General features: G+C 45.1%; 1 protein-coding gene across 1 annotated transcript in view; it reads left to right on the top strand.

Moving 5' to 3' along the window:
• grid2 (glutamate receptor, ionotropic, delta 2) overlaps positions 1-18,239 on the top strand; it is a 320,181-nt gene that overhangs the window by 263,432 nt on the left and 38,510 nt on the right. Inside the window, exon 12 of the mRNA XM_076270599.1 lies at positions 11,040-11,178. Within this exon, the coding sequence (XP_076126714.1) occupies positions 11,040-11,178 (139 nt within the window). The remainder of the gene's footprint in view (positions 1-11,039; positions 11,179-18,239) is intronic.

An 18,239-nucleotide genomic window follows, 5' to 3' on the forward strand; every position in this document is an offset into this window, starting at 1 on the left:
CTCTCTCCTGCGCAAACATTATGTCCTGCATGTCTAAATAAATTAGTTTGTTTTACAGAAATGGTCTACTGTCACACTGCATGCAGGCTATAACCAAAAGCACACATTTTGTAAATAAGCGGGTCGGATCGCGGGTCGGGTATAATTTTGTCCTAATTAATAGTCGCGGTCCGAGTTGCGGTCGGGTTGATTAAAATATCGGGCGACCGCGGGCCGCTTGTGACCAAACCCGCGCAACACTGATTGGGTCCAAAATATTTAGCAGCAGAAACCAGTCTGAGAACAGGACTAAGACTTTAATCCCAGGGTGTTCAGATTTAGAGGTACTGTAGTTATAGACCTAAGGCAGCCAATCCCCTTAACAGCATTTAAATCACTGTACTTTAATTACAAATATTTAATGTCTCACAGAATCAGCTTATAAAAATATAATTATTGTTTAGCTTGCCAAAGATGAATAACTATGGGTTTGCCCTTAGGCTTGACTCCCAACATGATTTTTTGTCTTAAAAGTGTGCTATGCTATGCTATGCTATGCTACACTCCACTGCGCCACTGAGCCAAAAGCCTAAACGCGGTAGAGGAAATCAATTGTTTTTACCCCAGCCTGGACAAAAGACTGCACAGCAACTCATTTAGCTCTACAGCGAGATTGACAGGCCATCTGAAAAATCCAATCAGTTTCACATTTCGTAATTAATGGCAGTCATGTTTGGACGGTCCCAGCTCACATCTGTCAAAGGGAAAAGAAAAATCTATGAAGTCATTCACAGCAAAGCGCAGTGGAGTGTAGCATTGCATAGCATAGCATAGACACACACACACACACACACACACACACACACACACACACACACACACACACCCCTACCACCACCCTTGACTCCCAGGTTCGTTACTCTCCGATCGCAGCTTGTGATTAAACTGTACAACGGATGGAGTGTGGCAGTGTTGATGCAAAGCTCCGCATGGCTTTTAAAAACATCCATCGGAGCTGTCCACTCCTGCGCCAGGTGGTCTGTGAAGCATGGACAGATGCTCACTCACTCACTCACTCACTCACTCACACACACACACACACATACACACACACACACACACACACACACACACACACACACACACACACACACACACTCCTTGCCGAGTGAGCAGTGTGTATATAGAGTGAGACACATGCACACACATATTGAAACACTTACAAACTAACACACTGATACACACACTCTCTCTCTCACACACATACACACACACTAATACAAACAGACACAACGCAATAATATAAAACACACACACACAAACACTCACACAGTACATGGCTCATTTGCCAGAAGTTGTTGGCTTTTTCTTGCCAGTGGCATGGAAAAACAAGTTTCAAGAAAAAAGAAGGTCGCTAGTGAGGTCTAATTATTTAAGATAACACAATGCAATGCAAGTCATCACACATGGTTAGCTTATATGCCGCAGAACTTGAGAAATTGCTGTCACTTTGGTTTGTTTTTGTACATTTTATTTATATACAAAGTAGAGAGGTCAAAAGGGATCAGCCTTCACTGTGGGTGTTTATAAAGGAGAGAGTTTAGAGCAGAAATCAACAGCTTGAGGTTGTGTTTTTTTCTAAGCTAACTCTAGTGTTTGTTTATCCAAATACAGTCAATAGCCTTCCCTGCCATCTCTCTTTAGACACAATGAAGAGGCCACACCATGCACTGGGAATCTAAAAGGCCTTTCAATTCCTTCCCCACCCACCCCTTGTCGTGATTGCGATAGGCATAATATTTCATAAAGTTTTATTGATATTGAAAATGAGAAACAAACCAACAATGAGACGCTGAAAGGATTTGCTGAGTCAGTGTTTCCTCTTTTTTGTATCTCTATTTTGCCTCTCTCTCTCTCTCTTCTTCTTCAAGCGGCCTCCTCATTTCTGCTGAAACGTTCCAAAAAAGAAATTAGTACTTTTCTGCGTGGGATTTGCTAGTTTGTTGGACGCCTCTGTATGAACCCATTGAGAGAGAGAGAGAGAGAGAGAGAGAGAGAGAGAGAGAGAGAGAGTAAGAAAGAGAGAGTGTGAGAGAGGGATTGAAATCTCCTCCATCATTCTGCCTCCTCTCGCCTTTCTTAAGGAGCAAATCTGTGTTTGGCTGAGAGCAGTTTGCTTGGGTCGCTCACTGGCGAGAGATGTTGAAACTGGGAACTGTCTAAGGCGCTGGGCAAATGCAGTCACATTGCAAAGACTCCCACCTCTCCACTACTGGGATAAACAATTAGAGGAAGGAATTCAGATGTCACTCAATTTCTTTCTCTCCCCCCCCACTCCCTCTCTCTCCCTCTCTCTCTCATTCTCAATCTCAGTCTCTCTATTTATATCTCACTGTTTTCTCGGGGCCTGGACCTTATGAGTTGTGGGTTCACCGATATGACAGATAACAATACCCTAAAGTTGCTTTTGATGAAATCCAGCCCCATGTGCATCCTTCATATCTGTGTGCCGTTATTATGAACCGTATGAGGGGCATGGGAGGCTGGAGTCAGTACACACTAGAATAAATTGAATGCATTGTGATTGCATTCTCAGTTTCCTTCATAGAGCTAATGGTAACCATTGATTAAAATTTCTCAGCCTATTAGTGTTAAGACACACACCTTTGGTTGTTCGTGATGGCTCTCAGATAGCCAGCTGTCGGATGAAATCCATGTGATGTAGTCATGGTGTGTAGACAACTTGAACAAACATGTATTTGAGTATTAGCTAAGTAGGATTTTGCAGACACCTTTATACCAAGAGACTTACAGCAATCAAGGATCTAACCAAACTCCACAGCTGCTCCACCACACCATTATAATCTTTAAAATCTAGAATAGAAAGTTAAAGTTAAAGGTGACTGGTATTTAGCAGAAGCTTTTGTCCCAAAGCAACAATATAATGCTAATATTGATGTTGACAAAGACTATAGTGAGACTATAGACTATAGTGCACAACAGTTAATTCAGTACAAGGATACAAGGATACAAGGATGTTTATTGTCACATGCATATAGTTACTGGAAGTAAGAAATGCAGTGAAATTATGTCTGGTGTCAGCCTATTTGTGCATTTATGGGGGGGGGGGGGGTAAAAAGTGCAGTAGAAGAGGGGTTTAGTAGATTAAGTGGCAAGGGCTGCAAAAGAAAGGTGGGGGAGGATTGGGATTGGGGGGGGCACCAACAAGGAGCACCCAAGAGCAACAGGGGCAAGGAAAAACTCCCTTACCAAGGAAGAAACCTTGGGCAGATCCACGGCTCAAGGGGCTAACCCAACTGCCAGGGGTCTTGGTGTGTGTGTTGGGGGGATGACAGGGGAGGTGGGATAGTGTGCTGTGTATGTGGGGAGAGGGCAGTGTGCAATATGTGTGTTGAGAAGCTTCCTCATGAGACAATGTGCTGTGTATTGGGGGGGGGGGGGGGGGGCAGTGTGCTGTAAGTATGTTGGGGATGTGTGTTGGAGAAGCTTCCTGATGAAATAATGTGCTGTGTAGGTAGGGGAGGGGGGGGCAGTGTACTGCAAGTATGGTGAAGGGACTTACTATTGCAAGCAGAGTACTGTATGTATGATGTATGTGAGTGATGACAGTGAAGATGTGTGTGTGGGCGGGAGGGGAGTGGAGCAGTGACTGTGTGTGTGTGTGTGTGTGTAGTGTGTGTGTGGGTAGGTGGGGGCAGTGTGCTGTAAGTATGTAGAGGATGTGTGTTGGAGAAGATCCTGAAGACAATGTGCTGTGTATGTAGGGAGGGGTACACTGTACACTGAGGAATTCATGTAGAATTGAGAGGATGAACAATTAGGGTGGCTAAGTAATAACAAGCATTGCAAAACACATTTTGCAGTAGTTTTGTGTAAAAAAAAGCCAAGCCCCATAATGCAATAGTTCAACCCTTTACTGTTTCTGCTCTGGGGTTTTCTACCACGTTCACATTTGAGGGCCAATCAGTCATGCTGTGAATACCACAGTCACTGAAATTAAAATTAGCAATAAATATTCACTTTGATGGAGGAGCCAAGATAAACAGTCTGCTTATTTCATTTAATTTGATTAGCTATATTTTATTACACAGAGGAGCATTTAAAATAAACTGTTATGGTAGACGTTTGCCAGAGCCGTGGCATCTGCACGCACAGAAGTGTTGTTGACGTGCCAGATTGGTTAGTTTAGCTTGGAACTACTTTGTCGTTACTAGGACTGGAGAGAGTAGGGTAGGCGTTATGGGGTACAAAGAGAGTAGGACATAGGCAAGGCCAGCATATTCTCTGACCCTGTCTCTCTCTTCTGCTCTTGAAATGTTTCATTAGAATAACCTAGAGATTAAGGCCACTCTCATGATGGCGGTGTCACTCTTGGAAAAATCTATTTGAGAAGTTTCCATAACAATTATAGCCATATCTATCCGTACCCAGAAACAAAACCCTTTTTTTTCTTAATAGCAGTCAAAGACTTTGCTCTTTTTTTTCTTTCTGTATTTCTAGAAAATGAACATAATCTCTCTAAAGACTGTTCTGCATAAATGTCCTCTAATACCCAGACTTAAAGTAATTATTGAATCATTTGAATTTCAATCTAATTGGTTTTCTTCACCCGCTCTGAAGGGTAAGCCTAGCGACGGTAACTTTCATATGTAAAACTGTCCCTAAGATTCCTGATTCCTTTGTCGCGTTCCCCTACACCCTCTTAGGGGATCTTGGAGGATGCTCTTGAAACATATTATGAACATGAGTCACTGCGTCTGATGGAAAAATATGCTTGCACATGGAGCCTGTGGTGCCTCTATAGCACAAATCACTATGCAGCTCTCGCACACACACACACACACACACACACACACACACACAAACACACGTACGCACACCACCTCTCTGAGGGATAAATGAGAGCGATGATTGCCTTTTAATGGTTTTTCAGACTCCACTCTGTTGGCGTACGTGAATGTTTGTGTGTGTCTGTTTATGTGTATCTTGCCTCTATATCTCTGTCTCTCTCACTGTGTGTGTGTGTGTGTGTGTGTGTGTGTGTGTGTGTCTGTGTGTGTCTGTCTGTGTGTGTCTGTGTGTCTGTGTCTGTGTTTGTTTGTGCTTTTGTGTGGATGCCTCTAGGCAACTCTTAAGAAAGTAATGCTTAAGAAAATGATGGGCAGCACGCACACACACACACACACACCATACATCCGCAAGGCCCGCGTTTAGAGCATAAACACATCCAGCCTCTCGGGGCAACCCCTGCAAGCCCGTGGACATATCTCAAATTGATTTCCCCCCGATAGCATCTGTGAAAAAGTTATATATCTGCTATTTATAAAAAAAGTGATATGTCTTTGCTCTTCAGGAAGACTAAATGGGTTCATGGCAAACAAGACAAGGCGCCAGAACAGCTCATACATGCACACATATTCACACACACACACACACACACACACACACACACACACACACACACACACACACACACACACACACACACACACACACACACACACACACACACACACACACACACACACACACACACACACACATCCACACACACTCACACACACTCACACACACTCACCCATACACATACACACACACACACACACACACACACACACACACACACACACTCATACATACACACACACACACACACACACACACACACACACACATCATGCTCCCTGAATAGGAACGAGCCGGTGTTAGAGCACAGCATTCATTTCCTCTTTTTTGCACATTTTCATCCTGAGGAGGGGCTGATCCAAATGAAAGCAATAAGTCCTGTGGACGGGGCATTCCCTGACACGTTTATCGAGAGATAGATTGCCTTTCTCACCAGCCGCCGCCTCCTCTCCACTCAAACAGACCCCATTCCTCAACACACATTCTCCCACTTCAGACCAATGCCAAACAGCCCGGGCTAGTCTTTCATTCATGTCCAAGTTGAACTAATTCATTAGATCTTATCGCACCATAAACTTCTAAATCCCCATCCCACCACCCCACACACACACACACATACACACAATTCCCCCACCCCTATTTGAAGTTATACAGTGCTAAAATGTTGCTGTGGCTGGTTGTACTTCAGCTGCAAGACAGTTTCAGTTCTTCTTGTTTGCCTTTAAATCAGTGCAGTGCACAACCTGCAACATCTTGATCAACAACAACAACATCAACAAAAAGAAGTGGTCACAACATGCATATAAACATCAAGGAAGCAGTCACAACACGCCCAAATGGCGAGGACGCCGTGACATCATGCGTAAACGACAAGGAAACACTCACATGCTCTGACGTTCAAGAGGAAGCGTTCGCCTAGGAGGAATAGATCTGGCCTAGATCTGCCGTGGTTAGACCTGATCCAGGCCAAACCCGAGCCAGAATCAGCTGATCTCCTGGAGAACACTCAGTGGTCACTCGGTGGTCAGTGTGGCGGCATAAACAGGGCCATGAGAACATGCCTGTCCTTGCTCAAGCATCCAACTAGTCAGATACACCAGACTATGTACATAAATACAGTGTGTGAAGGTTGCCTTCCCTTGATATACCTTTGTGTGTGCTCTCAACACCTGGCTAGTCCCGACATGGGGCGCGTTCAAATTCACATTTCAAACAGGTGAATGCGATTGTGAATGTGAACGTTTGCAAACGGTTTTCTGTTTGCCTTGAGTTCTCAGCGAATGTTTGCGAACACTCACAAACAGTTTGAGGAGGTAGTTCTAGTGCTTTCTGTTCCCACATTTGGATTATGTACTCAAGTCTGGTCTAGAGATTGGTGGTGTCTTTTTTGGTGTACTTTTTCAGTTCATGAAGCAGCTTTTGCACCACCATTGGAAGACATCTGTGAAAGCCTCTAGTGTGAAAGCACCAGTGCTGCAATGGACTTGCTTCCTCTTTATCCTTCTCCATCACTTTCCTTCTCTCTCTCTCTCTCTGTCTCTCTCTCTCTCTGAAATGGAGAACACAGTACTATTTGTGTCACTCACTCATCTCACTCCTCACATCTCACCTTATACTGTAAACACTTGCACGCTCTCTCTCTCTCTCTCTCTCTCTCTCTCTCCATCCCTCTCTCCCTCTCTCCTGCCCCCATGTTTTGAAGAGGAGAGAGAGAGACTGTGCCTTTCCGCTCAGTGACTGCAGCTAAAGAGATCTTCTACATGTCTCCATATTTAATGCTTTATTTTTTTTAGTGGTGATTTACAACGCTGGAAGTTCCTGGGCTGGCTGTGCGGCGAGATAGCAGGTGGAGGGGGATGGGCGAGGCTTGGGCTTCAAAGCATAAACTGTATGCAAATTGATGGCATTATTTGCCAGCTAGCCTCATAATGGGATACTTGATGGGTTGAATAAATTGCAGGCGCCACGGAAAAACCCGGAAAGCCTGGCCCGGTGCCAGAGAAAGTCACGGTGGGCGAGGCACGCTTCCCCCCCCCCCACCTCTCCGCTCCGAGCTCGACTCTTCCTCTCTACCGACACGCCCGACGTGTTTTCCTTAAGTTATTTATCACCAGAACGCTTCTCCAGAAAGAAAAAAAAAGAGTGGGGGAGGGAGGGAGGAAGAAGAAATAAAAAAAATAAATAAAGCAAACTGCATTCATCAGAAGCTACAATCTCAAGCTCTCAAGGTGCCTCAGAGATTTAGAGACCTTTACAAAAGTAGCTTCATATAAACCTTTGACTGTTCTGCGCCAGTGGCTTCAAAGGACTTATTTGAAGTTGCCTTAACTGCTGAGTGGCGGGGAATGGGGAGTGAGCAGGCTTTGCTGCTGCTGCTGCGGTGTGTGTGTGTGTGTGTGTGTGTGTGTGTGTGTGTGTGTGTGTGTGTGTGAGAGAGAGTCAAGGGCTACTAGAGGACTGGTCTGGAGAGGACTGCTTGAGTTGAGCTCTTGTGTTTTCTCATCTTGTCAGTGTCATGGTCCACTCCGTGCTCTCACCCCAAGACACTTGGTCTGTCCCAGGCCCAGCTGAAATGACCAAAGGCAAATGTTTTTACACCTCTAATCCAAACTCTTTAGGAAATAACTTGCTGTAGTGGATAGCAGAATGTCAGCAACATCAGCAGAAATCTGCATTTTTCACATTTTCACACAGCATTTCATCAACATAGTACAAACAAGATTTCCCCAATGAGATCAGTTGTAATGTCGTCACATCTTACAGCTTTCCAGGAGTGTAGGGGGGGGGGGGGGCTGAAAAATCCACTTCTCCTAGAGGAAGGCACCGCCCTCCCATGGTTATGTTTTTCTCCCAGCGGAGTAGATCATTGTGTTCCTACAAAATGATTATATGCAGAACCACACTCCTCTGACTAGCTAGTTCTCATTCATGGACCTGGCAAACTAAACAGGGGAAGTGTTACTGCAGGTTGCGTCAGGTGAGCATAAAATGAACATCAGACACTCTCACAGTGTGTGTGTGTGTGTGTGTGTGTGTGTGTGTGTGTGTGTGTGTGTGTGCGCGCGTGTGCGCGCTTATGTGTGAAGGTGTGTGTGCGCATTGACTGACCTTGGCCTTTTCCCAGCTTCCCTGGGAGAGACTGACCCAGGCACTCACCCTGAGATAACTGTACATGCACCCTAACAAGCCTGATGGCTTCTCTGACCTCCACACACACGCCTTGGCCCCCTCCCAGGCCCAAGCCCTGGACACCAGGGATCGTCTCTTGAGTTGTTTGTCCAAGTGCAGGCCAAAACCTGAAAGATCTTTTCGCTGCTCTTTTTATATCACTCGAATATCAGGACACAAAGATGCTCGCATCCACGGCTTCTTGACCATAACAGCCTAACAACATGTGTAATGCATAATGTGTAATGGTCATTAAAATGCGGAGCCTGGCCTGTAGTCAGTGATGTGTTTCATTTCACTCCTGTAATTACCATTGGGTCCATGCAGCTAACATGACCAAAGCCTCCATGTATAATCACCTCTGTGTTCAATTAGAAATCATTTCTTGATGATGGCTGTCAGAGAAATAAATGGGCAACATTAACTGGCTCCTAATTAACCCGCATTGCTGCCAGAGCAGTGATCAGGTGAGTGATTGTGCAACTGTAATAGTGCGCCCTGGAAGTTATATTAAGCGCGTTGTTTAACCAATAAATGCGTTCCAATGAGCTCACACACTGAAGAGTCCAGGGAAATGTTATCCCTACCCTGTCATTTATGATTTCTGCCTGTGATTAGGTTAGATGGTCACTGTGGTGTTGCACCTCTACGCACAGTGTGTGTGTGTGTGTGTGTGTGTGTGTGTGTGTGTGTGTGTGAATATGTATGTGTAGGCCTGTGTGTGTGTGTGTGTGTGCCTGTGTGTGCACACTACGTGTGTGAGCGATGAGGAGAGCAGGTTGCCTGTGGCCGGGCTAGAAATCAAAGGCCGTCTCGTGGAGAGGGTGGAAAATCGTGCGTCTCGTCTCAAGAAGCGTGTGGCGGGGGGCAGCTTTGAACGCCCCCATTCGCCGGACCCCTGGATAAAAGTTACATTACTGTCTGCCTCATTTTCTAAAGATTAACGTTCCACAGTTGGCAAGAAAAATGTGACGCAGTCACACACTCCACCATAGCAATATCCCATTCACTATCAGGCATCAGCTTCAGGGAGTCAGTCCTCCCCTCCCCTCCAATCCGATCTCTTTCCCTCTATCTCCCTCACTTTTCCTCCACTTCTCTCTATCCGTGCTGTCTCTCCCCCCCCCCCCCCCCCACCCCACCACATACAGTAAAAATGTCTTGATTTTTCTTCTCGGTTTTAGCGCCGGAACTCTCCAAGCTCCCCAGATCCTCCCCGTTTGTCTGCTAAATGTTTCACTCAAGTTGTTATCCAGAGAGGTGCACTCAGAGAATGTTCGTAGATACGAGCGGTCATTCCATTTTTATGGATGTACTCAACGTGGCTGCGACCCCTGCCCGCTCTGACACTTGGGTCTGCTCCCCCCCCCCCCCCCCGTCTTTCCTGTCAGAAACACACAGACGTCCAGACGTGTTCGCGGTGTTTTAGCAGCTCAGCCTCGAAAATGGGCTCTGGCGAGAGAGAGAGAGAGAGAGAGAGAGAGAGAGAGCAAGCAAACCTTTTGACATTTACACAGAGGAAGCTCTACATAACTCAGCGCTTGCTTAAGCTTCAAATGATCCGGGGCCGACCTTTAAAAGATGACGACCCATCCCCCCGCCCCCCATCTCGGTAACTCTAGCACCCGTGACCCCATCAGACACTACATATGAAAGAGATATAATTGAAACATCACCCAGTCAGAGTGTCAGTTGCATTGAGTGCTTAAAGTATATAACCTATACTGTGGCGAGCTCTGTAGGCAACAGTCAGGTAGGTAAAACCCACACAGCCTGCAGGACATGTGAGATGGCATCACAGGGGAAGCGGTTTCCCCCCCCTCGCCTCGCAAGACGGATCATCTCACAGGACTGGTGCAGGAAAGAGCAGGGTGTCAGATGTTTTTATTGAGTCTTTGCGCTGAAGGGATTGAAATGCCTGGCACTTATTACACGCAAGACCACAATGATCTGCCGAGCTACAAGGATGAATGAGGCTAATTTTTAACAGGCTTCAATAAGGGGATGCCGCCAGCACTGCTGATCCATCATCGGTGTGGGGCCGAGTTATCCCGGGGAGACACCACACCACACTCAGCTCTGCTCTGCTCCTGCAACAGTCTAGCATTTATACCAGGAACAAACAGATATCCCTCACACACAGACACACACACACACACATACACTCACACACACACACACACACACACACACACACACACACACACACACACACTGCCTCCTCTTGCATGACATTGATGCATATACTCATTGAAGTATATACTGTTGAGCTGACATGGACATATCATTTTAAATAAGAAAAGTATAATGAAATAAAAAAAATCATAAAACAAGTAATATAGAAAAAGAAACTCATAAAAAAGGACAATAAAAGTCATGAGATTCATTATTCTTGCTTCCTTCTCTTTCTCTCTCTCTCTCTCTCTCTCTCTCTCTCTCTCTCTCTCTCTCTCTCTCTCTCGTAGGTGGAGAAGTGCCTTACACCACCCTGGCCACGCGCATGATGATGGGCATCTGGTGGCTCTTTGCTCTGATTGTCATCTCCTCCTACACCGCCAACCTGGCTGCCTTCCTCACCATCAGCCGCATCGAGAACTCCATTCAGTAAGTATGGCCTCAGACCCCCCACCCCTCCCACACCCACACAAATAGCCCTACCTAAACAATACTGTGTGTGTGTGTGTGTGTGTGTGTGTGTCAGTGTCCCCATATGTTTCCAGTAGTATATCAGTCTGTCGGGGTGGCTAGTGTGGGTTAGAGAGAGCCACATGAGACCATCTTTGCAACAAGGCTGTTCCTGACAGGGTGAACTCAGTCTGGTGAAAATAGCATACCTCAGGGGTGTATAGGAAGACATCAAGTACACAGCAACCTGATGTTATTTCACCTGGGTTCTCACAGCGACAATAGGGACTACAGATGCACACACGCACACAAGCACACAAGCACACACCTACCTGAATACATACACACACACACACACACACACACACACATACACACACACATACATACATACATACATACATACATACACACTAGGGCTGGGATAAACGATTATTTTTTAAACGATTAATCTAGCGATTATTTTTTCGATGCATCGATTAATCTAACGATTCATTTTTTCAGTCCGATTCGATTTTGATTCGATTATCGATTATCTCCCCATTAATTGACTAATAGCAATTTATACATGTTGATTTATATATCTGAATGAAAAAAACATGAATTCCTTAACATTGCAATATATGTTTATTGCTCTTCCAAAATAAAAGACTATACAAGTGCAATAGGTCTAATTGAGTGCCTGTCACTTCAAGACGTTCGTGTAACACTAACGCAGTTAAAAGGCTGCTGATGTGTGGATGCAATTCATAACGTAGCCTAGTTAGTTCAAATAACGGTTTGTACTTCTCCTTGGGACAAGCACTTTTGAGTCTTGGAAAATACTTTTCCATTTACATCGGGATTTTGCAAACATCCAAACAGTATTCTAACGTTAGCTTTGAGATACTGCTTGATTGCATAACTTAACTTAGTTTAGTCTCCTCAATGTACTATGTTGTGATAAGACCTTAGCAGAGTTAACTTGACTGCAGCAGTTTTGAACAAATTTGCACAGCATGGTCATGCTGCTAAGCGGATTTTAATAGCAATTTAGCCAGCCGTGTTCTATGCAATGGTTCTATGTGGCAACAACAATCCTTCAACAATCGTGAATATTTTGTGTTAAATGCACATGCAGAGGAGGGGCAGCGGGAAAGGCTGCGTGCGTAAAAAGTGCAGCTCAATGAAAGGATTTTATCTCATCTTTAATTTAAATAGTACAACATAGAACATCAATGTGTGACGACCGGTTTTGAGTTCGTGGCGCCCCACCACAGATTAGTCAACGTATGGGAAACACTGAAGGTGTAAAATTCAAAATATTTGTCAGCACGCGTTTTGGGTCTGACAAATCGACGCGCATATTTTTTGCGTCAGCGTATTTTTTGCGTCAAAGTAATCGATTACGTCGACGAGTTGTCCCAGCCCTAATACACACACACACACACACACACACACACACACGCACACACACCTACACATACACACACACACATATACACCTACCTGAATACACACACACACACACACACATACACACACACACACACACACCTACCTGAATACACACACACACACACACAACAACAAACTGCGCACACTCACTCTCTTTCATTCACTCAGTCTTTCACTCACTCATGGTAACCTGTACTCTGCGTACGCTGCGCGCTGTACGGCTGTCAGATTGTTTGTGAAGGCAAAGTCCCCCCCAGAGACTGTGCGCTGCTGCCGCGGCTGTTGTGTTGTCCTCTCCGCCTCAGAAATCAATCACAGCCCCACCGCAGCCGCCGTTTCCGCGAAGGCCGGGATTCTCTGTGTGAGTGTGAAACAGTGGTGCTGTCATGGCGACAGCGGCGATTGGTGCCAGGTGGCACGTTACCTCCCCCAGAGGCCCAGCAGCCCTCCATTTTAATTTCCTGTGTGGCATAAATTAGATCCATCACACGGAGGGTGACGTCAGGTAGGCACTTTATAATGATGGCTGCTCCCGCCTCACGGGGAGACACAGCAAAAGGCCATACAGAGAGACTACAGAGAAAGATAGGAAGAGAGAGAGAGAGAGACTACAGAGAAAGATAGGAAGAGAGAGAGAGAGAGACTACAGAGAAAGATAGGAAGAGAGAGAGAGAGAGAGAGACTACAGAGAAAGATAGGAAGAGAGAGAGAGAGACTACACAGAAACATAGGAAGAGAGAGAGAGACTACAGAGAAAGATAGGAAGAGAGAGACTACAGAGGAAGATAGGAAGAGAGAGAGAGACTACAGAGGAAGATAGGAAGAGAGATAGAGACTACAGAGAAAGAAAGGAAGAAAGAGAGAGATACTTTGACTTTTAAGTTTCCTTTATTTGCAGTCAAAAGGAAATCAACAAGAAGTAAAAACAGCCCATTTTAAACCCCGCTCTCCAAAAAAAGGCACACAAAATAAGCAAAAACAACAAAGCAAATTAGAGAATAAAAACAAAACCAAAACTAAGGGAGAGAGAGAAAGCTAAAACAAATGACTCAGAGAGTGAAAGGGTATTGAAGAGGTTAACCAGCATAATCATAGAAAAAAAACAGAATAATTGAGAGAGAGAGAGAGAGAAAGAAAGAGATGGAGGTCATACACAGTATGTGCTTGAGATACCACCCAGAGCTAATAACAGTTATTACTTGTCTTCCTCTTTGCTCACACAAACATAAATCCGCTGCATTATTGAGATTTATCAGATTGTGGAATGCCCAGCAGTGATATAGTTAATTGTGCTTGTAGAACATCTCGACTCAGTGATCACTCCCGTGAAGAGGGTTATGGGGAAAATGGGGAAACATATTGTGTGTGTGCATGTGTGTGTGTCTGTTTGTGTGTGCACGTGTGTGTATATCTGTGTCTGTATGTGTGTGTTTTCCCTTTGCATTAGATGCTATTAATGAGTGCTCTTCAGATCGTTCGGCTTTGCCCTCTATGCAAGCTAATTAGGATTTCCATAAATTTCAATGCATTATCTTCCATGTGTAGAATGTAGCAGGGTCATTACAGCACTAATTAGAGCCTAAACTCTACACCCAGGGGTCTGTTGTATTAAAGAGAAGGATGTGCCTTTCATTCCCTCTCTCTCTTTCCTTCTTTCTCTCTCTCTACCTCTCTCTCTCTCTCTCTCTCTCTCTATCTCTCTTTGTCTCTCTGTCTCTGTGATTCTCTCAGGAAAGCCCTGAAAGATTCATGAAATGAGCAATGCAAACACAAAAGAGCGAGAGGAAAACCCAGATATCATAATTAGATGGTCTGTGATCTGATTTAACTTTGATTAGCGGGAGAGTGCCAGCTTTCAGGAGCCCGCTCACTTCTGTCAGTGTGCTAATGTACCCATTTAAAGGCCTGTTTCAACTGCAACTTGTGCCGAGTATTTCAGGGCTAAATCAACTGGGATCCAATTGATTCAACAAGTCATGCAAAATTGATTAGCTGAATGTGAATCGCTAATGGAATGTTTGCGCTGTAAATATATTGAAAGAAAGTATGAGCTCATCTCACTGTAAAACAGAAAGAAATCGTGACCCTCATGACAGATATTCATTCAGTGAGTCTCCATATACAGTTAAGAACAAACCTATTCATACCCCTGGCGAATATTGATTTAATGTTTTTTCTCTTTATCAATATGTTTGGTATGAATCATTTTGTTCTTAACTGTAGATAAGTGTATATGATTGTGTTTGTCTTTTTGGTAATCACCCACACTGAAAATAGCAGGGAACAAATTGATGTGTGAGAAGTATCTTTAGCACCATGATTCTGTCAGCTAGCTGGGTCATTAGTGCCAGTGTGGCTTCAAAAGCTGTACTACCTTAGTGCATGTCAAACATGTGTGGCTTCAAAAGCTGTACTACCTTAGTGCATGTCAAACATGTGTGGCTTCAAAAGCTGTACTACCTTAGTGCATGTCAAACATGTGTGGCTTCAAAAGCTGTACTACCTTAGTGCATGTCAAACATGTGTGGCTTCAAAAGCTGTACTACCTTAGTGCATTTCAAACATGAAAGCGGTTACATTTTGTTTTTCATAGTTTCACTTTTATGCGTTATGAGATTTTTTGCGGAGGAGAGCCAAAGAATGTGAATGTGTCTGTGTGGTGAGCCGCGGTGCTGGCCAGAGAAATTGGAATCGGGCAGTGAGGTCTGTGGCAGCCTCGGTCCCAAAATGAGTTTCATCTCAGTGTTTCGACACGCTGTGTTCTTCTCCAGCCCTCCTGTTGTTTACACACACAGAGCAGACCAGGTTTGTGTGTGTGAGTGTTTGGGGGTGGGGTAGAGGTGTCACGTACAATGTTAGTTTCGCAAACAGACCCCCGTAGACCAACCTCAGCAATCTCAAATCTCGGAAATCCTGACACTCTTATCTCGACCGAGATGCAAATGTTTCCGGAGTCGCCTGAACCCTCCCCCCTCCCTTTTTTCATGAGGGAGATAAATTTGCTGTTTAATGCCAAAACAGGTCTGGCGGGTGCTTTCCATGCCGGCACATGACACCGCCCCGAGACACATCCATCTGCCGGATGCAGCGCCGCCTGGAGCAGCGCGAGGCAGGGACACAGAGAGGCAGAGACACAGAGAGGCAGAGACACAGAGAGGCAGAGACACAGAGACACAGAGAGGCAGAGACACAGAGACGCAGAGAGGCAGAGACACAGAGAGGCAGAGACACAGAGACACAGAGAGGCAGAGACACAGAGAGGCAGAGACACAGAGAGACAGAGACACAGAGAGGCAGAGACACAGAGACACAGAGAGGCAGAGACACAGAGAGGCAGAGACACAGAGAGGCAGAGACACAGAGAGGCAGAGACGCAGAGGCAGAGACACAGAGAGGCAGAGACACAGAGAGGCAGAGACACATAGAGGCAGAGAGGCAGAGACACAGAGAGGCAGAGACACATAGAGGCAGAGACACAGAGAGGCAGAGACACAGAGACATAGAGACACAGAGACACAGAGAGGCAGAGACACATAGAGGCAGAGACACAGAGAGGCAGAGAGGCAGAGACACAGAGAGGCAGAGACACAAAGCGATTTCAGATATAACCTCCGGAGTATATGCGGAGGTTTGTCAAACGGAGGTCCTACCCTTCGGATGATTCAGATATGATGCTAACCTGCGGACCTTATACTGACCTTATACGGATGTATGTGTGAACGACATACACGCACATTACAGAATCTCCGTGTGGTTGTCGAGTGAGGGGTGGGGGCTTGTAGAGTTCACAAGATGCGAGATATGACGCAGAATATATGCGGCCGCTGCCTGTCACAGCTGCTTTTTGTTTACAAAGTGTAGCATTAAGCGCTTTCAGATATAACCTCCGGAGTATATGAGGAGGTTTGTCAAACGAAGGTCCTACCCTTCGGATGATTCAGATATGATGCTAACCTGCGGACCTTATACTGACCTTATACGGATGTATGTGTGAACGACATACACGCACATTACACACACAATCTGGTTTGCGTTGGAGAGAGAGAGCATGCACAAACGTTATGGTAGGCTACCAGCCAATTCAGTAGGCTAACTCAAGACTTCAAGATCATACAACGTTTTTAAGCAACAAACAAAATACTAACATTAATAACAGTGAAGTTGTTCGTTTTTTCATGGTTTATTTTTTCCAAAAGCATCCTCTCCCCATGTGTAGCATTTACGTAAGGAGCTTGGAACAAAGTTGGGTTTTCTTCGTTTTCATTTTCTCTAGGCATATATGCTCAGCAAATATCAGCGAGCTCAGCAGGTCGTGAAGGCTATCAATGAACAGAAAACCGTGTTGGTTAACAATTTATTAAATACTCCTGTTATTGTCGTCAACGACGTCGCTATAGGCTACTGCCTTTTCAGCGCCTTCTGCTTATGATGATTCAGTCTTCTGAATTCGTTTGTCCTTGCCATGCAGTTGTAGGCTAACGTGTCTCTAACGTTCCCTTCAGGTGTTCTATCAAAATGTTGTATGCTCTCATGGACCGTAGCTCCGTGATGTCTGCATATTTCCAGGTCGGAGATTTTCTGGACAGCACTATGCCACTCCATCATAACACTGGCATTTAAGTCAGCTCTAACCACATGGACGCACGAAAGAAATGTCACCAACACGCCCTCTCACTAGGTGTGATTTTAACCGCATGTTCTACTCCTCGTTCAGACACAGCACATTTACATAATGTCCGGAGGAAATACTAGGGGGGGAGTAGTATAAACATGGGTGAATTCGGACTTCCATATGACCGGTTATGTCGTTCAGATATACGGCCCCACCGTTTAACATCGGCAGAACCTCGGGTCTTACACGTATGTCTGAAAGGGCTTATTATGTAGGCTAAAGAAGAGAAATCTATTGTACGTAGGCTAATACTTGAAGTAGGCTAGTCACGTAAGTGCGCACTTGAAATTACAGTATTTGTATGTGTGCTTTGAATAAACACATTTATCTGTTTTCAACGTTATGTACCAGAATTACTTGGCTATAGAACCCCAAATCTGGTTTGCGTTGGAGAGAGAGCATGCACAAACGTTATGGTAGGCTACCAGCCAATTCAGTAGACTAACTCAAGACTTCAAGGCCATCATACAACGTTTTTAAGCAACAAACAAAATACTAACACAAGTGAAGTTGTTCGTTTTCTCATGGTTTATTTTTTCCAAAAGCATCCTCTCCCCATGTGTCTATTGCATTTACGTAAGGAGCTTGGAACAAAGTTGCGTTTTCTTCGTTTTCATTTTCTCTAGCCATATTTATGCTCAACAAATATCAGCGAGCTCAGCTCTGAGGTCATGAGAAGGCTATCAATGAACAGAAAACCGTGTTGGCTAACAATTTATTAAATAGTTATGTCGTTCAGATATACGGCCCCACCGTTTAACATCGGCAGAACCTCCGGTCTTACACGTATGTCTGAAAGCGCTCACAGAGACGCAGAGAGGCAGGCACACGCCGGCTGGTCGCCCTGGCCCCGAGTATGCTCCCTGGCCCCGAGTATGCTCCCTGGCCCCGAGTATGCTCCCTGGCCCCGAGTATGCTCCCTGTCAGCTAG

Source organism: Alosa pseudoharengus, unplaced genomic scaffold, assembly GCF_046254945.1.
Source record: "Alosa pseudoharengus isolate Yale_2024_CS ecotype anadromous, Long Island Sound unplaced genomic scaffold, YU_APseudo_1.1 YU_APseudo_1.1_scf_6, whole genome shotgun sequence".
Lineage (NCBI taxonomy): Eukaryota > Metazoa > Chordata > Actinopteri > Clupeiformes > Clupeidae > Alosa > Alosa pseudoharengus.